Genomic DNA, 25,917 nt, shown 5'->3' on the forward strand with positions numbered 1-25,917 from the left:
TCTCTATCCTTCCATCTATACCTACTTGTAGATAACATGGACATCCCCATCCCGTCCATCAAACCAATCTACCACCCATCTCCCACCACCTCCACCCCCAAATCCAAATCCGTCCAAACAACCATCCAAACCCTCCATCTCCAACCTCACCCGGAAGGAGGCTACTACGCCGAAACAGACCGTCCCCCGCTGCAGATCCCCAATCCTCACCGCAAAGACCAAAGCGACACCAACAACAACACTGACAATACCCGCTCCCTCTCCTCAACAATCTACTACTATCTCACCCCAGACTCCCCAACGTGCTTCTTCCACCTGAACCGCAGCCGCACGATTCACAGTCTCCACCGCGGCCGGGCCCGGTACGTCATTATCCACGCGGACTTGGCGACGCATGATGGCCCGGCGCCTGTTACGTCGTTTGTGGTCGGTCCGGACCTAGACAAGGGGGAGAGGATGCAGTGGGTTGTGGAGGGGGGGAAGTATAAAGCTTGTTATCTGTTGCCTGATTATCCCTCGGAGAACGGAGATGGGGAGAGCGAGGGGTTGTTGATTACGGAGGTAAAGTGCATGTCGATATAGAAGCAGGGATGTATACTGACATGCCAGACCGTTGTCCCTGGGTTTGAATTCGAGGATCACGAGTTCCTGAACCCCCAGACGATGGAGTCGCTGCTACCGGAGGAGCAATGCCGGGCGCTGAGCTGGATGCTAAAGAAGGATGGATGACGTCTACTTCTACTGTACATACCTTGGGTAAATATAGATATACATTCTATTGCGATTCCCTCTTCCGCTCAAGGGTATTCCACGCCCACTGGTAACTCCCCAGAAACACCGCGCCCCCGATCCCAATCCAGGCCACTCGCGGCCCAATCCCGCGCCAGAACGCCCCGAATCCTTCCCCCGATATCTCCTGCACCACATCGCGGATGCGCACGCGGGCGCTCCCCTCGCCCCGCCGCGCCAGCATCACCCGCGTCTTAATAACATCCAGCGGCGTCGTCAACCCCGCCGCAATCGACCCCGCAACACTCCCAAACATCGCGCTCGTCGACGCAGGAACCTGGATCACCGCGCCCGACTCCGCCGACGGCACCAGCACGCGCTTGGCATACGCCTCCTTCATCGACTCCCACATGGTAAACTGCAGCACCGTGAAGGGGATCTCCCGCGCAATCGTGATCCCCGCCCCGCGGTACAGCTCCCGGACGACCTGCCCGTACCCGCGCTTCGCATTCCCCGTCGGGTCCGGGTGCCGCAGCGCCAGGATGTCCTTGAGCGCCAGCAGGCTCGATCCACCGAAGAGACCGGCCTGTGCCCGCTGCTTGACCACCTCCGTCGGCACCCGCACGGCGCATGCGGCGATCTCGCCCATCGAGGAGGCGAGCGAGTGTGTGAGGACGACGTGGGAGCGCGAAGCGGCCGCGTCGGAGCCGGAGTGAGGGAGGAGGGAGCGTTTGACGCCGTCGTAGACGATGAAGAAGGATGCGGCGGAGGGGGCGGAGCCGAACAGCACGGACGGGAGACCCGCATAGATGCCGCGGATGGTTTGTCTTAGCGACAGGGTGGGTGCTAGCGTGCTTGGAGCATGGTGTCTAGCTTTCTGTAGGCGAGTTTTGATTGTGTCGAGGGGATAGAGCGAGCAATCGACTGTGAGGCCGGCTACCGCTCCGGACTAGAGGCGCAGGAAAGGGAAGAGGTTAGCACTCAGCCACCGGAGGAAGACTTGACAGATAGCATTAAGGAGACACGGATAGAAAAGGAACCAATCTTACAATCAGGGATCTTGTCCAGAGGGAGACCAATGGCTCTGCTTCTAATTGCTGGGCCATGGTAGATAGGAAGCTTGAGGTTGCAGTTGAGTCACGTTCTACCTCAACATGTCGGACAGAAGAAAACTGATTTTGCGCGGTTCAATTATCTAACCAATATATTGGAAGTTATTGTAGACGCTAATTGAGAATAATAATAATGGAGAGAAATAAATTCGTGAAAGGTTGTAATGCTGCAGGAAGCAGAAACGGAGAATGCGAGTGTCGAAAATGAAGCTCCAGATTTCGACCATCTCCGCTAATCGCCCACTGTGGGAGTCGGCATAAAGTCCGCTATCTCCGCCAACTACGTCAACGGCCCATCTGAAGGTTATCAAAACTACTCAGTTGAAGAGCTCATGAACAGCCTTCGCATTTGGTATTTCTCGTTGATTTATAATATCTACTTAACCACTTTGTCTCTGGGAATGCACAATTAGAGACTGGTAATATAAACAGAATGACAGGATTCCTGGCAAAAACCAGACACACTCTAACTGCCCCTTCACCACCTCAGTTTGACGACGACAATCAAAGAGAATAATTAAACTCTAACGAATAAACATCTATCGCGGGAGCCGGATGTTGCTTCAACAGACCGCCCCCCGAAGAAGAAACCACAACGCCTGGTAAGCATAATCACTAAGCCCTCTTTCCAACGCTGAGATCAACAATACAATGATACATAGAACGGATGAGTCTGGTGAGGGGGTGAGAAGTGTGATGAGCTCGCTCACACAGTCACGTATTTCGGAGGAAGGACGGTGGCAAGGGGAAACAAAGGATGAATCGGCGCCAGCAGCTCCATGGCGAAGTGAAGGCCATAGGATTTCAGACGGGAGTCCCTTGGCTATCGTAGACGTAAAGGCGGATGAAGCGAATAAAAGGTGGAAAGATGGATGGTGGTAAGAGACAGATCGTATCCAAAATTCGGAAGCAATCATTTTTCACCTGTAAGACCAGAGACATTTTGCAGGGACAAGTGAGATGGAAGGCTTATTTGGCCTTGTTATTGGGCTTGTTGTTGGCTTTGCTCTGGACTGGCTGCGCTGGCGAAGGGGGCTCCAAGACATGGGTATGATTGCAAGCTTTGATAACCTCGCCCGTTACCTCCTGCCGGCAAGCTTCGATGTTTCGAACCCACTCATCGGTCAAAACATCTTCCAGAGTGGCCCGCTCCTTCACGTTCACTTTAAGCATGCGACCGATGATATATCGGCTTTCGCGTGGCAAGATACGCAGGAGCCTCCAAGGGCCCTTGATGACCTCCTGACGCTGACTCGATGACTGCGCTGAAGCTGGGAGAGGCGGCGCTTCCTTGCTCGTTGTTCGAGTCGGTTTGTTGAAGTTGCCGCTGACCTTATCTTTAGGACTCTCAGGAGGGCGGTTCTCGTCACTCGTCGTGGAGGTGGACGGAGCTTGTTTCTTTTCCGAGTCCGGTTGTGCCGAAGGCTCACTTGATCCGTGCTTCTCCTCCGCTGGTTGCGCCGGATTGTCCTCGTTGCCAACCGACGACAGGTCTGGAGCTGATTTAATGGGACGGTGACGCTTCGGGTCAGCATCCGGCACAGGGGTTCCTGGCGTCGGTGTTGAGACAAAAAGCCTATAGGAGTTATCGCTGACGCGGGGTTGCTTCCACGGAAATCGGCGCAGTGTCATGCAGCAGAATATAATAGCCAATGACCATATATCTGTGGGACGCGGGTCATACTTCTTTTCGTCGTATACCTCTGGTGCCAAGTAGGGGTCGGATCCCACAATACCTGTAACACAAACCAAGTAAGCTACGCTGGTCCAAGAAGAGGTCCGCATTGAAACAACTCACCAGAAGCAGGAACAATGTCATTCTCAAAGGGATATCGGAAGACAACCGCACTGCCGAAATCGATGAGTTTCATGATGCCGTGCTCATTGACAACCACGTTATCCAACTTCAAATCCCGGTGCGCCAGTCCCATGCCGTGTAGGTAGGCCACACCACTGAGGATTTGCTTGAAACTGCATGCGATTTCGTCCTTGGACATTTTCCCGGTCATGACGATCGCAAACAAGTCATAGGGCGCGTATTCCATAACCTCGTACCAGTGATCCCCCTCCTGAATGATATCGAGTGTCTCGATGATGTTGCCGTGGTGCAGGGTTGACCCAATACAGAACTCGGCTGTCACCTTCTTGGAATACTCCTTCATGGTCTCCCAGGAATGACGGTCTCGGAATTGTTTCACGGCAAAAGTCACTCCATCACTGTTACGCTTCAATAACCGAACAGAACCGCCGGCTCCGGAGCCCAAAACTTTCCCGAGCTTTCCGTATTTCGTGTTGAGCCCGTGGTCATCGGCGAAAGGAACGTTTTCTGAGGGTGTGCTCTTTCCAGAAGAGCGGCTCGACCGCTTCGGGATAGATGAGGGAGAATCGCCTCGCTTATGCTTGTGGTGACCCATCTTGAAGAAGCGCTTGAGTTCCGACATGTGGCCATGATGTTTGCTTTCACCGCTGTCGCTCTGTCGTAAATCTTTCTTGCTGCCGAAGATACCGCTTCGCTTGTCGCTAGATTTCAAATCGCCAGCACTGGCGGAKCGGGGGGTTCCGGGACGAGCGAAAGCTGACGTCGTGTGGCTTCGGCGTTTGGAGTCACGGCCTCCAAAGATGAATCGTTGATCGATTTGGGCAAGGTTCTTAGCCTGAGGCGGTCGCTTGCTGCGAGCATACGGGTCGTTCGGCTCTCCCACAGGTGTAATGGCGCCTGGCGGGGTATAGTCTCGTGGTGTCATTGGCGGGCTCTCCTCCTGCGAGCCTGGTTCAGCCCCGGGACCGAGAAAGAATTGCGCCCGATGCTTCGGCCCGTTCAAGGGGTTAGATGAAGTTTTCGAAACGTCGATCTGCTTGGACAGTTGGTCGGTGGAAGACGGCCGAGACGAGGGCGCGCTCTGCGGTATCCCTTTTCTCTCAGCCACTACTGGAGGCGACGTTTGCGGAGTCATGGCTGCTGCAGCGGTTCTATTCGTGGCATTGGTGGTAGGAGGAACGCTTTGATGTGTGGCTTCACGCGAATTAGTAGCTGCAGGTGTAAGAGGAGGCGATTGCATCGGAGAAGCACGGGGAGACGGCAAAGAGGAGCCATTAGGTTCCCGGGCACTGCGATCGCTTGATTCTCGAGACGTGACCTGTGAAGTAATGCAGCGTTAGTCTACACCGACTGCTAGGCTTTGTAGATAGATACTATAATATCGCGAAAGCCAACATCGACCGTTCGCATGCCACATACCCTGGACGAAGGAAGAGAAACGGGATCATAAGAAAAGTTTCGCAACCGAGTCTCCTGCAACTGAGAGCTTTGGAGGCTCTCTGCTAGTCGTTGTAGGTCATCGTTCTCCTTTCGAGGCACTGCGGATTCTGGTTCGGGCGATTGAGGAGCGTTTGAAGACTCGGGTGGCTCGATTTCTTCGGTAATGGTGGAAAACCGAACCTGACCCGGTTGTGCTTTGGCCATAGATTCACTGTTGGACGAACCCGTGGCCTGGCCAGCTGCCATCGGGGTGTGCTCCTGGGTTGCCTGAGATGCTAATATTGAAGTCGAGTACGTTAGAGTGCGAGTTGCAGGCGAAAAGTTAGAGCATTGCCTACCAGGACCCATGTTTTTGGTTGTACCGGCAAACTCGGTCGCTCCAGACGTCATACGGACTCGTCAAAACCACGCTGTGGAACGCATGCCCCTCCACAGTTGCGAACCCTGTTGGTTTAAACTTTGAAATGACAAATCCTTGTCGTTCAGATTGTAATTCCTGCTGCGACTGTAAACTGTACCTGCGGGGTCAACCCTGCACAGGATGTAGAGGGTTGGATAACGTGGGAATTGTAAGGAGTGAGCGCGGGGGGTAAATCTCGTATGGAAGACGGAGCAAAACTTCTGCTCAGACCGACTGTTACTCAACAGCTCCAACGAGGACAGTTTTGAGCCTATGGGCTGGAATCAATTATTAATCGCCACTGCTCGGAATTAAAAGAAGAGAAAGAATCGAACAAGTCTGGAAAGAAAGGTGACGATGATAGATAAGAGGACGAGGGATTAAGATAGGAAGATCCACAAGTCGTAGTTGCTGGTAGAAATGTCTACCTTGGACAAATAAACGCTGAGATGGAGAATGGGGAATGGAGAAGAATGAAGAGAGGGGAGAAGAGTAAGTAAGAACGGCGGATGCAGAGAGTTGGGAGCCACTTTCAAGAGTCGACTCTGGGCTTGCTTGGACGGCGGCGGCAATAGCGGCGACGGAACGAGAGCAAAGGTGGGTGGACCTTACTACGACTATGTTTGTATGTACTCCAAATCATTCTTACTTACTATTGAAGCGACAAGGCATCAACGATCATACTAATAAATACTAATATGCTAGTTAGCTGTCATATATTTATATGGTGATCTGGGACTCGGCGACGGAAATGCCATCATATTTCAGCTTTGTTTGGCCGAAGCAGTCGGGCGACAGTACACCCATGCGAATATCCTCCTTCCCTCAGATATACTGTCATAGCTGGTAGAGCGAATAATTGAACGATCCTCTCCTCGTGCTAGGTACAGAGCTTTCAACAAAGAGAAAGGTTACTAAGGTAACAATACTCGGAATATTGTGGAGAAGTATGCTCGATCTACCATACGAAGTAGGAAGTCTGTTCAAGTTGTATGACGCAGCAGATACTACTCACCTCTGCACTGAAGAGCTATGTATACATCCGGCACTTTTCAAGATCATAAAAAAAATACTCTGTAGAACCGATAAACCACCAAGTTCAAGGCACACAGGCCTGCATATTCGAGGTCAGCTGCCCCATCTGCAGCCGGGTCCAAGAACTCCAAGAACAAGAACCAGTCCGTTCATCACCTGGAAATCTGACGGATGCCGTCTATCCGTGTCAACCAACCACCCAGGCCCACGATTGGAAGCCAGCTACCTACCTTACAGTCTCAGGACGAGATCGGTCCAATCCCGCACTGGCGGAGACCGAGATGGCTGCTCTTCTACCCCGCTAGATTTTTCTGGATTGTGTTTGATTCACTAGGTAAGAATCGTGCATGCAGCGGCTGATAGAAAGGTGGGCGGGCAAAGGCAAGGTACAGGTACCTACCTACCTGGAGCGGACGGTAATCTCCCTGTCAACTGCGGGCTGATCTCATGTCATTAGTTATAATGTGAGCTTGAGTATCTCATCCAGATAATCATCTCCTCTTTTCTTTGAACGTCTGTACAAGATTCTCTCTGGACTATGACTTTGTATACTAGAGTGCCTAAGGTACCTAGGTTATGTACAATAACCTACATGACTAGATACCCCATCCATATGCAGCTCCAACATGGTGGGGTAAGTGACATGGCCAGCATAACTAGTCCCGATTGGGATGCCAAGACTCTTGATATGACACTACTGAATCCGGTTAGCATGGAGATCACCAATTGATGATATCTACTGGAGAGGTAGTAACTCATTCCATAGTGGATGATCCTTGTTCTATCTTTCATCTTCGGACTGTTATCCTTGGAGAGTTGTCTGTCGAGAGTGGAGAGCTAGAAAGGATGACTCAAATGAACTGGAGCTATTGAGAATACCGAGGGCTCAACTCATGTTTCTTAGACGAGGAGCATTCACTCTACAAAAGTGTCTCAATGCAGCCCAATGCAGATGACGACAATTCGTCAGCAACTATCTGGAAATTCCAGAACATGGAGGTATGAGGGGACAAAGAATGCTGGGGTAGCGAGACTTACGGTTTGGGAGATGACTTGTAGTCGTATTCACCGACTCCGGAACTCTGATAGTCGACAAGAGCAAATCACAACTCCCATGAACTTTCAAGTAGGGATCTGCAGACTGCTGGTAGCGTCGTCCATCATGTCTTCTTATTCAGAGTCTGCCAAGACTACAATACCCAGGGGATTGGGTGGATTTGTGCAGTTCCATTCTCGCCAAGCGAATTCACGGAGAATGATGTGCAACCCTTGGACACTATTGATGAATTACATCTGCTGTCTAGATACCTAGCCAAAAAACTACGAGTCTCATCCGGCGGTATCTGACTAGCAATTATCCGTGAGCATCCCCGTCGATGTCTTGTATCTTGTCTTCTATTGTCATTTGGAGCTGGTGGTCTTCGCCCAAGCACGACGGGAATGCTATGAACCACCTTCGTCAGAACACGATGGTGCAAAAGGATCCCCTTCTCACACCGCTCATAAGCTTGTCAGAATACCGAAGGCGAAAGCCAAAGGCAGAGTCCATGATCCACTCGACGTTTCACGTAACCTCTCCAAGGAAAGGAGCCGTCAATTTGGCCTCGGCCATTTCTTTCTCAGCCAACCAGTCTTCAAGTTCCACAACTCAATTTATTCAGTGCGCGCAAATGCTGTGGGTATTTGACGACGCTCTATATCGCATGCAAGTCCTATAATGTACACATTGTAAAAGCCCAACCCAAACAACGCCGGTGTCGTAATCCAAAACAGCATGGCTGCAGTCGCACGAATCGCGAAAGTATACAACGTGAGATGAACAGTCCTTTCTTCTAGGTGCTTATTCAAGGCACAACCTGGATGCCAATCGACTTTGCCTGCGCCATAATACTCTTGCACAGTCCCTGCAAACTCAATCCCGATAATCTCGTCTCGGACTGCTTAATCTTGGCGATTTCGTAGACATGCTTCAGGGACACTTTGCCGACGGTCTCGTGGCCAGGCTTCATGGCTCCGCGGATGCGGTTCTTGCGGGGCTCCACGTTCGCAGCCTGCAGGAGGAGATATGTCGTCGTTGGGGTTCGAAGGTCGAAGGTGAAGGATCGGTCAGGACGAACGGTGACTCGTGCGGGAATGGGGACTCCGGTGTTGATGTGCGCGGTTCTGGCATTGAACTCCTATATGGGTGCGTTGCGGTTTAGTAAGATCATCTAACTCAACCTTTCCATCCAGATCCGCATTAAAGCCGGATAAGGAAGTTGAAGAGAGGAGCGTACCTTGCAGAAGTCCATACTCTTGACACCCTTGCTACCCAGGGCTGGACCAACTGGGGGACTGGGACTGGCTTGTCCAGCTCCGACAATGAGCTTGACGATCTGATCTTTAGCCAGTGCCTTCTTCGCCATGGTGAGATGCGACGCAAAGAGACGAAATAATGGTATGTCTGTATACAGAAAACGAAGTGATCAGCCAACCATTTGCGGCCGAGTTTTGTTCGGATTCGGATAAGCCCCAGGGCCGGAGTTTTCTTCCCCTTTGGGTTATCTTCCGACCGGCGGCAGAAGGCGATAAAGAGAGCATTCTTGGACTGCTCAGGATGGCTCAACCTGATCAAGGCGGGACGCCATTGGGATGATGTCGTTGAAAAATCATGATCGTAGGATGGACCTATTTTAGCAAGTTGTCGTCATAGTCTATAGTGCTTTGTAATTGTCACCAGTAGCATCAATATCACCTCTGCAACCTCTTAGAAGCCAATACAGCTGCTGCAGTTAAGCCGATCGACGCCATTAGTGCCCCGCGCGCTACTATTGATTTCCCTCTCTCTTCATTCCTCCCTCACCTTGACCTCACAATCATCATCTCCTATCTGCCCATCATGAACTGGCTCAAGTCTACGTATGCTATTTCTCCGGTCTCGTCTCATTTTTGATGTATAATATCGACCATACTGATTGATCATGCTATATGTAGCCTCGCAAGTGTTGCGGGCACTCAGGAGCCCATCTATGGCCCCGAGGCCATTCAGTCTGTTGCCCAACAAGCACAGCATACCCCTTATACCGAGTTGACCAAGGACGACCTGCGGTGGCGCGCCTATCAATATACCAATGTTGAGACTGAGACCTTTTATGTGATGGCCGACAATGGCACTCTGGTCATGGTGCAGGTCATCTACAGCAACATCGCGTGAGTGGAACTGTTCCGGCTGTTGCAATTCTCAGGCCTCATTTTGCGCCTGTCGACACTGCAATTGGGCCTTGTGTATCATGGCTGCTTCAATACCTGACACTCGTGCAGAGGAATCCACACTACTGCGCAGTTCAACTCAAAGATCTTTAACCTCAAAGGCGATCAACCCCACATCTGGCACTCCGACCCCCTATACAACTTCATGTTCGATGAGAACATGCTCTCCTTCGGAGCCGACAATCTCGCCTTGACGCTGAATGAGGAGGGAAATGCGTACACCATCAAGTCTGCCGTCAACGAGGACAGCCTGGTGAATCTGACGTTCACCCGCGCCGCCCCCGGTTTCGTCGTAGGAAAGGACGGCACATCTCATTTCGGGACCGATCCTGCGAACCCTTGGGGCTCCATGATGCATGCCTTCTGGCCTCGGTGCCGTGTTGAGGGTACAATCACGACGAAGGAGAAGACTTATGACCTCACCGGTCGGGGAGTGTTCATTCATGCCATCCAGGGCATGAAGCCCCATCACGCTGGTGAGTTCCCCCACCTTGTAGTATAAACGTAAATGAGAATACTGAGCCGGCAATAGCTGCACGGTGGAACTTTGTCAACTTCCAGACCCCCTCATACTCTGCCGTCATGATGGAATATACCACACCGCCCTCGTACGGCTCGACAGTCGTCAATGTCGGCGGGATCGTCAAGGATGACGAGATTATCTATGCCGGTGCAACGAACTCGGCTACCCACACCGCAACGGCCCATGACGCGGACAGCGACTGGCCTGCTCCGACTTCCATCAAGTGGGTCTGGGAGGGCAAGTCGAAGGACGAGAAGGACGTCCGCGCTGAGCTCGAGGGGCCCCTCGGTAACCGGCTGGACCGCATCGATGTCATGGCTGAAGTACCAGGCTTCATCAAGACCATTGCGGGAAGTGTTGCCGGGACACGGCCGTACATATTCCAGGTGCGTTCTCTTTTAACAATCGGCATGCGGTCTGTCAAGCTAACAATTTGCCAGTATTCTCCTCAGGAGAAACTGTCTCTAAAGCTCAAGATCGGCGACGAGGAGTTCTCAGAGGAGGGTTCCATGTTCTCTGAGGCTACGTTCATCTCATGAATGACCCTGCGTACATATAGCACACACCTGGCAGGAGCTTGTCTGTGGCGTTTTTGAGTATTATTTTGCCCATTCTCGTTGATACTCATAAATCACGCAACCTGCGTGACCCTAATTACTCATATAAAGAATTTTTAATGCTATTCATACTTGTCAAACCTCAATGCTACTATCCCGGTTCTTCTCAACATCTAGGGGTCACAACAATGCTGGTTTCATGTTTGTGCTCTTCAATGTAAGTGATTCACCCCCATTCAACGACATCTCCTGTAGCACAACACAATGGACAATAAGCTAACACAACTTGTAGTATTTATACTATAGTACTTTCCTCGACTGCCAACAGCAAACCACATTCCAACATTCTCCCCCGCAATCTGTCATATCAACTCTTTGATCTTTCGCAACAGACAACCACCTTACACAACTCTAATCAAGCTACTGTCACAATGGATGTCGCTCACTTGGCCGCCAATCCGAATACTCGAGGCCTCCTCCTAAAAGGCCACCGGCGTCGGTAAGTTGCCTATCTACTGCTGTGCTCTATGACCTCGACAGTTGGGACTCGACCAGCATCCCGTACGCATCCACCTTATGCTCACCGTTATAAACTCACAGTTTCCTCCGTGACAACATCCTCGGAATCAGTAAGTTCCCAACAAGCCAAATCCGAGCCCAACCCGCTAACCACAATCTCTAGCCAAACCCGCTATCCGGTAAGCTACTCGCCCAAGAACACCAATGAGACCTCCCCTCTGAACCATCATCGGAAACAACAGCCGTCTCGCGCGCCGTGGAGGCGTAGTCCGGATAAAGACAGACATCTACGCCGAAATACGCTCCGTCATCAGAGGACGACTTCGTGAGGTGAGAATCCTCCCCTTCGAACCACCTTGGAAAGCGTAACCTCGGCATTTCCGCGGGAAACAAGCCATCTGTTTGAGGCGAAGGAGATGTACTAACTGCCCTATCTGTAGATTCTGTTTCAAGTTGTGCAAGTCTTGGAGTCTTCCAAGACTCATAGACATGACAGAAAGGTTAGTAGCATTGGGTGATTTCCTTGTTGTGCGCAGTGGAGGATTCTTTCGAGTTGACCGATTATATCTGCTCTTGCTAATCTGTTCGAGCAGGTCGTTACCACGCGAGATGTGAGTTTCTGATAGTTGAACTGAACCAATGCGAGCGGATACTAATACGAATGTCTGATTCTCAAGGTCGTTTACGCCTTGCAAAGGGTGAGCTTTACTTATCCCCGGAGTTGTCCAGTTACTAACTGTTTGATATTACAGATGGGGCAAACAATGTATGGTTTCTAGGTCGTTGAGCTAACTGTTTGGAACTGAAACGGAGTTGATTTGAGAATCCAACGTTGGAGGACATAGTGACCGAAGACCGATAAGACTATCAACAAGAATGAATGAGGGAAAACAAGTTCTAAGACAAATATTGAAAGAAAGCTGCGTAACAAGTCTATCAACGAGATAGTACATAATGAAAGGAAGAGAATCCGCCGGCGGGACTGTAATAAGTACAGAAACTTCTTAGCGTAAGGTTGGAAATATGGCTTAACCTTCAATCATCAACTGCTCTCCTTCATCCAACAGAGTAGTGATCTTGGATAAGTCCGAGATCATCTTGTTGCCATGCCCGACCAACAGTAGTTTCTCAGCATTGGCTGGCAGACCCAGGTACGTGGGTGGCTCTCGCTCAGGGAGGCGTTTGACCCATTCGACAAAGTCGCGGATGCTGGTTTCTCCAGGCAGTGCCAGACACTCGTCCTTCTCAACACCCGAAACGAGCTTGTAGTCAACTTCGAAGGCAGCTGGAGTGAGGAAGTTGTTCACAAGGTTCTCCAGCACCTGGAAGTCTTCAGCGTGGTCGACCTTGCCACCATATGTCTCCGTAATAAGGGTTCGGATCATCTCCCAGGGGAGTTTCTGAGGTGCAACATTGGATCGACCCTGGGCAACCGTCTCCACCCAGACATCGATGATATGGGCTGAGCATTCGTACTATTAAGAACTTGTTAGCGGGATTGCAATGATAAATTTTGATAAAGTGGTCACTTACGTCACTGTCATTAAACTCCCAGAAGCCCTTCCAACCCAGGTTAGGCGCATAACGAAGTCTTTCTTGAACAACGGCATGCAAGAAACAAAGCAAGAGATAGACACGCGCTTTCTCGACCGGAGGTTGACCGGCGCGTTCCATCAGTGTAGAAAGTGAGTCTCTCATGTTTGCACGAATACCGGCTGGTTGCTCGTACATCAGAACGCGAGAAGCACGGATGAGATTGACTGGAATCTTGGGACTGGATTCCATTGACAGGAAGAGTCGGAAATCCTTGTGGGGTTTGAGCGAGTCAAGCCTCTTCTCCAGACTTTGAAGCCACGAAGGTGCCAGGTGTACGTTCTTGACCAGTACCCACGTCCCGGCAGTAGCAGCATTGCTGATTGCTTTGTCGGCACTCTCGAGACCTTCATTGGAGCCCATTGCGATATTGGCGCAGGTTGCGTGCATACGTTCGACGAGAGCATCCACTTTGTAACTAGCATCGAATCCGGGACTCGAGCTGAGAGAGATTGGTGTAGTTGCTGCAACCTGTTCTACAACGTCCTTCAAATCGGAACTTCCTTCAAAGAATTCCCGGCCAAAGACCGCCTCGATGAAACGCTCAGCAGCGGGTACGAATCTGTCCAGCCTGCAAAGCTTTACAAGTAACAATGACCGAAGCAGTCGGTCGAGCTGCTCGGTGTTGTCATCCCAAACGACCGGGACAGAGTTTTCAGCCAATTCCTCGCCCAAAAACTGATCCCATTGCTCTGGCGAGACATTGGCGAATGACGCTTTGAAGATTGCCATGTTCGAGATCTTGCTCAAAACCTGCTCTTTAAGCTCCGGAGCAGTGGACAGATCGGCACCCTGCACCGACTCGTCAAGAATGGTATCAATGATTGTCTTGTCCATCGGGTACGGAGCGGCTTGTGCGAGGAGCATGGCCAGCGTGATACGGTCTTTCTGGGCCAGCCCCAGGGAAGTCCGCTGGAATGTCGTGACGAACAAATCCTTGAGAATGATTTGCACGCGCGCTGAGTGGTCTTTCTCCGCGGCAAGACGCTTGTTCTGATAGAGGACCGAGTGGAAAATATCCACAAAGTACTGCAACGAAAATTGGTAGAAGTGATTGATGTGATGAAGCTGCTCCAATACAGCAAACACCGCGCTGCAAGAGCGAGCGATGATGCTGTAGTTCAAGGTGATATTTTCCACCTCCGTCATGACGCCCTCGGTCTCCACCATCTTCTTGGAGATCTCGGCCGCCTCCTTCTTTAGGGTCTCTAGAGTCTCGATAACGTTGTCATCATCCAGAATGTTACCGCGGGATTCGTTCAATGCTTGCAGCAGTCGTTTCTCAAGCTGACGGAGATGGATCTTGAATTCTCCTTGCAGCTTAACCAAGTCGGTGCGCCGCGCGTCCACATCCGGTCGCTCAAACTTGAGTACTTCGTTGAGCGATTGAGTTCGCAAACTGCTCTGTGTGACGGTGAAGTTGACAAAGGTGGTTCTACTGCACACGTCCGGCGGGAAAGTCGCAGAAGGGTCTCTTGTGGAGAGGAAAAGTTTAAACGAAGGCGAGAAATCAATCTCTTGTTTCCCGAGCTGGATGAGAACACGCCCGCCAGTCTTTTGATATTCCTTGTTGAGGACATGGTTGAGGATGGGATCCAGGTGCTCTGCATCTTGGATGAGGATTGGATTACCGAAACGCAGGGCACTCTCCAGTTGCTTGACGAAGGAGTCGTCCAGGAAGCTTGTGACCGTAAGTTTCCTGTCTGTACTTTCCTTCTGCAGGAACTCGGTGACACGACCCGAAGGATCGATGATCAGAGGGTATCTGTTGTAGCGCTTCAGGATGATGGCGTTTTCAGTGCAGAGATCGTCAACTGGAAGGGCATGATCTTGCCAAGTCAAGCGTTCGTCGGCATTCGACAAGTATTCTGTAATCGGATTGTGGGGCTTGAAATTGATGCCCGATTGTGCCAGTTGGTTGACCCAGTCGTCAATCATGGCCTTCCGGAATTGTTGATCGTAGAAACCAGCGTAAGCGAGGAAAGCTGCGGCAATCAGAACGTCACCCACAAGAGTGCTGATCTGGGTTTCGAATGACTTGCTTCCCTCCTCCCAACGTGTACGCTCTGACGACAAACTATCAAGTAAGCGCACACTTCGGTCGACCTTAAACTGTACTCTTGACATTTCTGTCTTGATCGCCTGGGTTTCACTAATGAGGGCAGCATATTCAGCTTTGTAAGTGGCAATGCTGCTCTCGAGGTTCTGGACGGTATTCTCGATGGCCTGAGCCTCTGCCTTGGTCTGCAAGGCTTGCTCTTCAAGTTGACCGACTTCCTCACGCAGCGGCCCAACGCGGTCGAGAATCTCGGAGTAGTTGACCTGGGCTTCCACCCACTGGACCAGGGGGCCACAGGCTCTACTAGCTCGGTTGACTCGCTCGTAAGTGAAATCCTCCTTTGAAAGGAACTCGTTCTGCATCTTAAGGCGGTGATTTCTTGTCATCTGCCTCTCATTGTCGTAATTGACGATACTGGCGATGAAATCATCTCTTCTGACAATACCCTGGATTGTCTTCCAGCTGTCTACTTTGTGGCCAAGCAGAGTGCACACGGCTTCGAGAGCAAGCCGAACGCTAGCGGGCGGGTTGCCCATAGAACGAACTTCCGTAAGATGCTGACGCTTGATGTTTTGCACGCTTTTCTGAGCCTCGAGCACAGCGGGCTCGGCTCGAGCCAAGTCATTGAGCACAACTTCCTTGCGCAAAGCCACTTCTTTCTCCTGCTTTTCCAGGGCTGCCTGGACCTCAAGAGAGACAGCCTTCCGTTGCTCCGCCTCTCTTTGGTCGGCAACCATGCGTTGCAGCTTCTCATTTGCTTCGGCATCCTTCTTCTCCAACTGCATTTTCTTCTGGGCGAGACTAGCACGCAGGTCGCTGACCTTGTCGACAGTATCCCTGAGCTTCTCCAGACCAACGTTCAAGTGCCTCTGTTGCTCTTCCAGATCCTCCCGTTTCTCATTGAACAGCTTGACATACTGAGCGACAAAGTCAAGGTAGTGACGGGGAGTAAGGAATGTGGTCTTTCCTTGTTGCTTCTGCAGACGCTGATTAAACCTCTGCAATGAATAATGGATATAGACCATCGAGTTGACAACCGCATCTCTATGAGAGGCAGGAAGGCTGAGATCGCGATAAGCGACAGGAATGCTGTCAGGTGCAACGAAATTTGGCTTGTCCAAGTCGAGTGACTGAGTGAGTTCAGAACCGACTTGGAAAAGGGCTTGATCAGACCAATCACCCATCCAGTTGAGTACACAACGGTTGAACAGGGCGGGACTCGTGGCAGCCTTGGAAGATAGACCCTCCTCAGGGGGGTTCATCGTGAACACGACATGAAGGTTCTTCACAATCTGCTGCGTGAACCACTTGTAGAGCTCTTCCTGAGAGTCGAGGAGAAGACCTTGGCGTTGAGCGCCCTCCTTGCAAGCGGTCATCAGAGACGAGAACTCATCTCCTTCGAACAAGCCGGGAACTTCCGCATTAGCAAGCAGTGTGTTCATGCGTTCAAGGAAGCCAGAGTCAAGAACATTGGATTCGTCCATGATAAAGCAGATTTGCTCGCCCTTACAGCCTGCGCGTCGAAGAACGGTTCTTAAGTCGTCATCGAAGTCCTCCGAAGAATACTTTCCGTGTACCTTGATCTGGAAGACCTTCAGACCATTCATCCAGGCGACAAAGCGAGACAACGTCGTTTTACCACTTCCACTGACACCAATGAGGATGAGGTGGCCCTGAGGCTGGCGGAACACCCGGTCGATGCGCAGTGCATGCTCCAAGACATCGTTGAAGAGCACGAGAGGAACATCAACCTCCTCCTCGCAGAAGGTCTTCAAACGAGCCTTGACGAAGTCGCGTAGTCGCTCTCGTTCAACAGGGACATAGTTCTTAGACAACCAATTCGAGAACAAGATCGGCCCCTTCAGCGCTTGCTCCTCGTCAATCGTAGGGAAATTGTCAAGTGCAATGCGGCGGACTGCATCGGCTGTCCAACTCCTCTCTTCCTCGGCGACCAGTCGGTCCTGGAACAGACGCAAAGCTTCATGTGCCCATATACGCACCAGGCCTTCGACGGAGAGTGTCTCAAGCGGCTTTATAGCCTCATATACGCCACGGACCCATCGTGTAAGCTCACGGGGAGAGTACACGTAATGCGGCTGGATCTTGGGAGTGAATCTGCGCTGGGATTCCAAGTAGAACTGCACCATGGCTTTGGTGAGGGCCTCTGAGTATCCGCGTAGCAGTGGGATGATTTTGAGCACAGCCGAGTTGAATGTTCCGTAGATTTGCATGAGCGAGATCTCTCCAGGATAATCGACCATAATGAGAGGGGAGTGGCGTAGGAAACGTTCGGCTAGAGGGGTACGTCCGGCGTCAGTTGGAGGATTGCAAGCTCCAACAAATTGGATTCTATCCAGTGTCACCCAAGTCTTGTCCGATGTCCTCCAGAAACCGTTCTGCTCAACAAGCTGCTTGAGGAAGGTAATAGCCCGTTGCGTTCCGTAACGATCTGGCGCCGGAAGGTTGATTTCGTCACAGAAAATGACCAGCCAACGACCTATTTGGTTGGGAGACATAACAACACCGTTCAAAGTCTTTTTATATTCACAGTACTGTTCGAAAGTCTTGATCAAAAGATCCGGAGTGGTGGCGCTTGAGAAATTCAGGCCCACCACTTCCATGTTTGGCAGCTTTCGGAGTGCTGCAAATAGGGTCATGGTCTTACCAGAACCTGGTGGACCACAGAGCAGCAATGGCTTGTGCTCGGCGAGCCAGGAGTAGAGAACGTCTTCATGGCGAACAGTATCCACGGTTGGGATGACCACATCGGTCTGTGTGATGGAGTGGGTGTTGATCTCGATTGACGGGACTTGTGACTGCCAGCTCATCCACTCGCACTTGGGTAGTGTGATGTCAAAATCAATGAGGGAGGAGGCTCCGTCAGGCGGCAATTCTGTTGTCGACAAAGCTGACACGAACTGTCCGAAGGCCTGGCGGTCTGTCAAAGGGCAGTCGCCGGTGAAGGACCAGACGAGAGCAAGGAGGAGCTTCTTGGAAATGTATGACTGAATCTGTTCGTGATCGAGCGGGAAATCGACATGCTGAATGTTATACTCGAGAATATTCCGGCAGGCCTTGTTCAACAAGCTGAACAGAGTATTCAGGGCACGGATATCGGTGAACTCCATGATATGATTATACTTCTTGGCCTCATCAAGAGATTTCAGAACAAGCTGATCAGTCTCCAGAAGTTGCTTGAGAATTGTGGAAAGCATGTCCTGTGCATCTTGGGTTTTGACTGCAGCTTGTCCTGCAGGGGCACTGTCATCATCCAGGTCCTCAAAGGTCTTCGTTCTGAGCGACTCGACGTAGTTGGAAATCATCATCAGAGGAGTGACAGTGTCGTCGTTAAACCATACCATACCACAACGACTGACTGTAGCCAGGGTAGCGTACTTCAGACTTTCAACTTCAAACATTATGCGGACATTAGGAGGGAGATTCAGACGCTCTCCGTTTGGAAGAGTCAGGAGCTTGTTATCATCAAGGACACTGTTCAGATTCTCAACCCATTCAGGGTCGACATCGCCATCAAACACAATCCAGTGTCTCTTTGTGTCTTCACCTCGGAGGTTATCCACGATCTTTCTCAGGATGCCCGTGAACAGACCATCCGTCCATTCTCTGGTGGTGCTATCAAGATTGCCATAGAGTGCTTCCTTGGACATGACCTTCGAGTCAATGATATGGGAGACACCTTCAACCCCTTCAATCCGTTGCAAGGCCTGAAGCAAGATCTTCCAAGCGGCCGACTTGCCGGATCCAGACTTGCCAACCATCATGACACCATGGTGGATGCTCTGAATTTGGTAGAGTTGGAGGATTTTCGCGATCCACGTCTCACTGTCGACGTAGTGTTGCTCGTGAGCGATGTCCCGAATTGCCTGCGTAAGCTTCTCGTAATTCGCTGGCACATACTCTACTCCAGAGAAGTTGTGCGCTTGAATCTCGAGCATCTTGTCTACATCTTCACGGACAAGCTTGGGGGCAATTGTTTCCCGCAAACTTTGAACGATAATTTGGGGCTCAATGATCTCGTCTGGGCCCAGCTCGCCGTCGGTATTAGCAAGTCTCGCTCTCTTGAGACCTCCGGAGCTGACTAAAACGCTCTTAAGAGCACGTAGACCGAAATCGTAGTGGGCTTGCTTTGACAGCTGCGAAGAACAGTGGTCGAAGAAAGGTACTGTCTGCTTGGACAAATGCTTTGCTTGCTTAAAGCCCTGAGAAAAGAGCATCACTTCCGCAATCAACTCCTTGTCTGGCTTCGACATGGCAACACTCCGGAATAGCTTCTTCAAGTTGTCAGGCAGATTCGAACGGCCCGCATAGCCAGGGTTCATGGTAATGAAGATGCCGGTGTTGGGGTTAACACGTAGGCGTCTCCCTACCAGCTCGGTCTGCGCCTTCTCATCGTCAACCCCAGTTTTCAAACCTAGTTGGATGTTTTGAATTTGCTGAGAGACGGCGGACAGGATTCTCTCTTCGAGACGGTTGAACTCGTCAAAACAGCCCCATGCACCAACCTGGCAAATACCCAGGAAGATTCGGCCCATTGCCTGGAAATCAAAAGTGTCGTCGCAGCAAAACACAAGAGTGAAACGGCCAAGCTGGAGACCCAGTGCCTTGACTGATTCCGTCTTTCCTGTACCAGCAGGGCCGTACGGAGAGCCACCCAATCTCTGACACAAAGCCTGAGTGAGGGTCAGGAAACAGCGATCGGTAAGAGGTGTGCGGACGAGGCGTTCAGGTACTCCGAGGTACTCGAAGCCATAACTGAGCTTAGCATTTGCCATATGGACGTGTAGCCGCTGGAGGAAATCGCCTTCAGCATGGTAAACGTAGCGCATCTGCAGCAACCACAAATAGTGCGTCGGGATGTTGGCATTGGCCGTCATGAGTTTCGAGATGACATCGCGTTGGTGTACGAATTCAGTGATCATGTGTTCGCACTTCTTTCTACTAATCGCATCGAGGTCCCCAAGTACAGTAGCAGCAAGCAACTCCAGCACTCGGACTTGGGCATCATACAGCTCTTTGATATTCGCACCTCCATTTTCCAGAGATTTCTGCACAGCGTTGGTCCAGACGACTTGACTGGCAAGAACGACAATCTGCGCGGGATAGTTGGCCAAGTAGTCGTTGAAAGCAGTGCGGTCGACCTCGGCCGCATTGTAGATTGTCTCGAATTGCTCAATTGCCTCTCCGAGGAGTTCCGCCAGGGTTAATTTCATGCTGTTTTCCAGTGCAGTGAGCCAATCATTGATCCTGGGAGTCTTAACAAGATTGATTTCTCTCTTCAAGCGGACCTCCTCGCCCTCTTTCGAAGTGATGCCGACGATGTTATTCTCGTCATCCATGAGGACGCCCGACAACCCAGCAAACATCTTCTTGAAATGCTTCGCGACGCGGAAGATGTCATTGCTGTTACCGATAATCTCCAGCAGATCTTCATCGCCGACGAAGTAGAAACGAGGGAATGAGATACGTTCACGTTCGAGATATTCACCCAGGGCCTTTTGAATCTTGTTAAGCAACTCGGCCAATCTCTCCAATGATTTTTGCACACCGTTGATGGCAAGCACATCGAGAACAAATGGAGACTTGTACACTTTCTTCATTACCGCGAAGAATTCGGAATTGATGTTTTGGAAGCGGCTCGATTCAAGGGGAAGAAGATGCTTGATATCGGCATTACCAGTAAACACTCCCTCAAGGTACACCCACTGTCTTTGAACGTCGATCCATACATCGAAGAGGACGTGAACCCTGTTTAGCTTGTCTTCCCAGGAAGCAGCTTCCTCCTCAAACTCTTTGTAGTATGGCGAATGTCTCATGGCCTGCAGGGAGTTCAGATTCTCACTGCATTTAGCGAACAGGTCATCGAATCCACGAATCAGACGGCATTTATTCTGGTAGTTGACGAGATCCAAAGAATAGTTTTGCCATGTCTCCCGAACAGATTTCAAGAACTCCTCTAGAGCCATTTCACCTTGGGCCTGGGCGATAATGTCGCGGATGACGGTCTCGCTGGTCGCAAGTTGCAGATCCCATACATCTCCCAGTGTAAGGGAAACGAGAGAAAATCGCTTCCCAGGCTTCAGAGCCTTGTAAATCTTCTGCCAATGTCTTTCTCGAACAGCTTCTGATTTCATGTCGGAAAGCAGGGGATTGACCTTCAGAAGCTGCCGCAGGACGTTTTGTATGTGCTCGAAAGCCGCATACTGGCGCATACGACTGGGCATTTCCTTGGTCATCTTGATCAAGCCATCGATCGACTGGCGGAGCTTTCGGGGCTGCACGCTTGTCCATAGCATGTCCCTCAGGTCATTGAGGCTCTTCCAGATGGTTGACAGGGCTGCCCAAACTGACATGAAATCCTGCACCTCTTCAAGAATGGCTGGTAACGAGGACTCTGAGCTAGCGGGAAGATCGAGAGCCTCTTTAGCCTTGGACACCATCTCGAATTCGGTCTGAAGGGCTTCGAGGCGGGACTGGAAGGAGCTCAAAGTCCGAGAGGCCTCCTCAGGCGGAATAGTTCCAGATACGGGCTTCTCTTCATTCCACTGAGCAATAACTTCGGTAATCTTATCACCGATGACTTTGTCTTCAGCCGTGATCTTCGCGCGCAGTCCTTCCGTCTGGTCGTGGACAATCTTGCTCTTCCGTGCAAGCAATTCGTTTAGGGCTGCCCATTCGCCATCGACATTCTCCACATGGAGCCAGTCAGTAGGGAACTGGTATCGCTGGCGCGCTAAGGTAGCTTGGCCTTGCCGGAAGAGATTGACTTCCGGTTCCCAGACCTTTGCCTTGCGCTTGCATTGTTGGACAATTGTGATGAAGGAAACTGCGTGAGCGGTTGAAGAAGCCTCGAGGGTTTGTCCTTCCAGGTCCCTACGGGCCGCGGCAATCTCTGAATGGACTTCTCTCATCCGAGCTCCGAGCTTCGATCCGAACTTCAATAGAATCTCATGCTGCCACTGATCGTATTTGGCATTGACCCTGGTCTGGACCTGCTCATAGTCTATCTTGACGTTGCCGAATGATCGACTGACCTCGGAAGTGTCGAATGTGGCTCGGCTCTTACGAATTTCCTGAAGCAACTGGAGCCATTGCGCTAGGTCGTCGCCTAGAATGTCGTACACTTGTTCGGATTGCAAGTCCCATAGGGATTGGAACTGTAACCATTTATCGACATACTCTGAAACTTCCTTGAGTCTGCCCTCCACAACAATATAGACATGGCTAAGTTCTTCAGTGCAGTGCTGCGGAAGATCAGCGAAGCAAGCTTCGGACAACTGAACTTTCTGTACATCGATCGATATCTGATACCGGGATGATTTGATCTTCTCCAGGTGGCAGATCACGCCGAGCCAGTTGTCGAAGTGGGAGAACCAGCTCGCTCGAGCATATTGTAAAGGCGGATCAAGATGAAGAACCTGATTGCGCATGGAGATTTCGTGGACTAGTTCGGGGAACTCTATTCTGTACGATACAGCCTCCGGCTCGCCCGCGGCCGGATGCTGGGTTCCAATCGACACTTGTGAAGCACTCTGTTGCTCCTTGGCTTCATTGAAGGAGTGGATCCACTCACGAATGGCGCGATGGAGCCGGTCACGAAGGATTGACTCGATCTTTTGGTTCAAACGCGCAACCCAGAACCCCAGGTTGACGTAATTCTCCAGATTAAGCTTGTCAACAGCGACTTGTATCGTGTCCAGACGCTGTTTGAACGCTGAAGCCTCGTACGGGCATGTTTTCAGCTCAAGGATGGCTTTCTGGATGTTTTCGTGTATTGAAGACAAAACAGCCGTCTTTGATTGGAGTACTGACGCTGATCCTGCAAATTCTCGAACGAATTGAACATGCTTGCTTTCTCCTCTACCTGGAATAGCAGACTCAATGGCGCCGTTGGCCAGGGCAGATTGCTTTACGTGCAGCTCGTACGAATGAACGAAAGACTCCCATCTCAGGGGAATTCCTTTGATGACCATGCCTTGCGCATCATTCAAATACCCGTTGAGTAGGATAGCAACCTCTGTCATGGCAGCAATGGAGCGGGTGGTTTGGAGCAATGTCCGAACGCTTTCCATCAGGCTGATGGCGTATGGATAAACGCGTTTCGCCTCTTTTGAGATACTGCTGACAGCATGTGGAACTTGGAAATTAAGCCAAATGAGGTTCCTGACTTCCTTGAACAAGGCAATAATTTGAGCATCGAAGTTGACGGTAAGCTCTAGGCTGTTTCCTGCAGCGCGATTGCGCGTAACATTGAACAGTCGGCCAGCAATCGTGATGTGACGCCTTTGCACATCATGCAGCCATGATTCAAAAACGGGCCGCGTATCCAGCTTCTTCCGGAAGAGATTGCTCTCAGCTTGGAGCTTCTGACCTTCGGAGTGAAGATGCCAATCTTCTCCAAGGACATCCTCGACTTTTCGCATATAACCGTCGAGTTGCCGCTCAATCTGGCGGGCCCAGACGATTGCACCTGACACAGGGGGCAGGTCATGCAACTGTGCCATCGCATGTGCCTCCGAGTGGCCATACTGCTGTTTGAAGCGCTCATGCAAGGCGGAAATGTCCTGTTTGACGTTCTCAATAAGTTGAGTTTGATATTCGCCAATCGCACCTCGAATCTTTGGGCGAACAAGAAGGGCATTGAACTTTGAAAAGACTCGAAACATTTCGTTGGCATTCTTAGCTGTAGCCAGACGATCGCGCAAGCGAGCAATGATAGAGTTCTCAACACGAGAGGTCCGCTCATTGTAGGCAATTTCCTCCTGAATCCAGAGCTGGGTGCCTTCCGGAGATACGTCCAGCACATCGACATTCTTCAGCGCAGCATATGCTTGCGCAACTTCCTCGACCGCATCAACATCTCCAATCTCTTCGACGATCACGGCACCGTCAGAGCCTGCTCCGTTGGCGGTGTCTCCAGTAGACGAAGTCTTTGGGCCGAGTACATTTACGATCGTTTTCTGAAGCTGCTCATGGTTCACTCTGAAGGTGTTGATGTACTTCAGCCGTTCCTGTGTCTTTTCATGCCGCGCAGCGATCTTGATAGGGATGAACTTTTCGTTTCGACGTCTTGTGGATTCACGGGCTACATTGGTGAACTCCTTCAGATTCTCATCCCAAGTTCGCCAGATCGCACCACACGTCTTCATCAGAGAACGGAATTCGCGATAGTCCAGGTGCAGAATAGTTCGGCCGTGAAGCAGACTATGAATTTGCGTGTCGAGATCACCTGAGATAGCTTCGACAAGGGCAAGAGCTCGCTTGATCGGGTAAGGACAAATCTTCAACTTCTTATTAAGATGGCCAAAAATCAGACCAAGGGATTCCTGGACTTTCTGCAAAGTGGTGGCGGAAAGCAGTTCATCCAGGGGAAAATCGCGCATAAGCTGATTGTACTTTTGCACCATGTCCGTCGCTTCTCGCAAGCCGGTGTCCGCAACGAAGCTGAGCGTTGCTTGGTAACGTTTGGCATGGCGGAGAATATCCATGGTCAACTGAACACCATCGCTGCGCAGCTGGTTTTCGATCCCTTCGAGAGCGGTCTCCATCGACAGCCAAAAGTTGATCTCCTGAGCTGCCGATCCGCTATCGGCATCCCGAGACATTTTCGTGATCGTCTGGATAGACCTGATCCAAGCATTGACGGTATTTTGAATGCTGTTGATGAAAGCACTACTCTCCAGAACGTTTGGGGGAATCAGCTCCACGGAAGGCTTGATCCCTCGGGTCTCCGCTTCGACCAGGGCGGCTTGGACTACCTCATGGAGCGGCAGGTTCAACGCGGGGATCTCAACATTCTGCTGCAGGTGGAGCAAGCCCAGTTCCAGTTCTGCGAATTTCTTTTTGGTCCCAGGCACCCCAGTCTTCACCTCTGTATCCGTTCTGGGTTTCAAACCAGTCGCTGCATCCTGATTGCGGGTATTGGCCTCGAAGTAGGGGCTCAGCGCATGGTGCACGAGCAAATGCAGGACCTCATAAGGAGACAAAGAGGTACCTTGTTGCGCCTGAGCGTTGCTGAGAGATGCTGGACCGGGGAGGTTGATAACCTGAACTTGCGACGATATGGGAAGCGTAGGGTCAATGGGAGCAGGGCGTTTGATAAATGCGACAGAGGCGACCGTAGTAGAGGAAGAGGAGATTTCAGCGGAGAGATTGTACGCATACTGAACAGGAGAAACTGCAGAAGAACAAGACAAGGTTATTATTGTGTCGTAGAGCTGACCGTTCGGAATACACATACCTTCACCATCCTCTGGACCATCCGTCCCTTCTGAAGCCACAAGATCCTTCTGCACATAAAGAGCTACCTGCGACTCTGAAGCAAAGCGTGTGCATCTCTGCACCGTCTCGCTGTATTTGGCCTCCGATAGCAAGCTGCCTGTGCTCTCGAGCTCGGTTTTCAGAGCTCCTAGAGTTGCTTGCAGAACATCGACCAAGTACTGAATCAAAGCCGCAGAATCCACGAACGACGCCTGAGCTGGTGCTGGGACGCCATTCGATACCCCTGCAGGGGCCACTTCCATGTTGGTGACTCTTTACAGATAGTAACCCGCGGTAAGCATCGAGAGGTTGATAAGGAGCTGTCCTCAGCAGCAGTTCGGCTGTATGAATGCGCAACGTCGATTAGTAGATTAGGCCGAAAGAATAAGTCGTTTGAAGTAGCGGGTTGACAAAGAGATCGTCAGAAATTATGTGAAGGGATAATTATGAAAAGTAGTACGGAAACTAGTTAGATGATCATGACCCTTTGTTCATTTGGGCCTCATCTATCTGATCTTCCACCTAACTAACTATTTTATTATTATTGCTATCGGCCATGCGGGACGCGGCAGGCGTGTTTTCTTTTCTTGTTGGTACTTCAGGG

At 51.0% G+C, this 25,917-nt stretch overlaps 6 protein-coding genes across 6 annotated transcripts; 2 read left to right on the forward strand and 4 right to left on the reverse strand.

Moving 5' to 3' along the window:
- Positions 1-36: 36 nt before the first annotated feature.
- Aspvir_003922 (cupin domain-containing protein) lies at positions 37-729 on the forward strand (the record flags this gene model as incomplete). The annotated part of the gene is made up of 2 exons (XM_043267160.1): positions 37-561; positions 610-729. 2 exons carry the CDS (start codon positions 37-39, stop codon positions 727-729), a joined length of 645 nt encoding a protein of 214 aa, XP_043123095.1.
- Positions 730-775: 46 nt separating this feature from the next.
- Aspvir_003923 (putative mitochondrial carrier protein (Pet8)) lies at positions 776-1,835 on the reverse strand (the record flags this gene model as incomplete). Its single annotated transcript, XM_043267161.1, has 2 exons — positions 776-1,678; positions 1,779-1,835. The coding sequence occupies 2 exons, from the start codon at positions 1,833-1,835 to the stop codon at positions 776-778; spliced, it is 960 nt and encodes a 319-aa protein (XP_043123096.1).
- Positions 1,836-2,810: 975 nt separating this feature from the next.
- Aspvir_003924 (putative protein kinase) lies at positions 2,811-5,490 on the reverse strand (the record flags this gene model as incomplete). Its single annotated transcript, XM_043267162.1, has 4 exons — positions 2,811-3,577; positions 3,640-4,978; positions 5,080-5,375; positions 5,439-5,490. 4 exons carry the CDS (start codon positions 5,488-5,490, stop codon positions 2,811-2,813), a joined length of 2,454 nt encoding a protein of 817 aa, XP_043123097.1.
- A 2,889-nt stretch (positions 5,491-8,379) lies between these two features.
- On the reverse strand, positions 8,380-8,940 carry Aspvir_003925 (mitochondrial 54S ribosomal protein uL11m; the record flags this gene model as incomplete). The annotated part of the gene is made up of 2 exons (XM_043267163.1): positions 8,380-8,712; positions 8,812-8,940. 2 exons carry the CDS (start codon positions 8,938-8,940, stop codon positions 8,380-8,382), a joined length of 462 nt encoding a protein of 153 aa, XP_043123098.1.
- A 473-nt stretch (positions 8,941-9,413) lies between these two features.
- Aspvir_003926 (survival factor 1 family protein) lies at positions 9,414-10,846 on the forward strand (the record flags this gene model as incomplete). The annotated part of the gene is made up of 5 exons (XM_043267164.1): positions 9,414-9,433; positions 9,509-9,724; positions 9,836-10,260; positions 10,317-10,693; positions 10,748-10,846. 5 exons carry the CDS (start codon positions 9,414-9,416, stop codon positions 10,844-10,846), a joined length of 1,137 nt encoding a protein of 378 aa, XP_043123099.1.
- Positions 10,847-12,411: 1,565 nt separating this feature from the next.
- Aspvir_003927 (dynein heavy chain) lies at positions 12,412-25,576 on the reverse strand (the record flags this gene model as incomplete). Its single annotated transcript, XM_043267165.1, has 3 exons — positions 12,412-12,858; positions 12,917-25,230; positions 25,294-25,576. The coding sequence occupies 3 exons, from the start codon at positions 25,574-25,576 to the stop codon at positions 12,412-12,414; spliced, it is 13,044 nt and encodes a 4,347-aa protein (XP_043123100.1).
- Positions 25,577-25,917: the final 341 nt, after the last annotated feature.

The sequence above is a fragment of the Aspergillus viridinutans genome (assembly GCF_018404265.1).
Source record: "Aspergillus viridinutans IFM 47045 DNA, scaffold_2, whole genome shotgun sequence".
Lineage (NCBI taxonomy): Eukaryota > Fungi > Ascomycota > Eurotiomycetes > Eurotiales > Aspergillaceae > Aspergillus > Aspergillus viridinutans.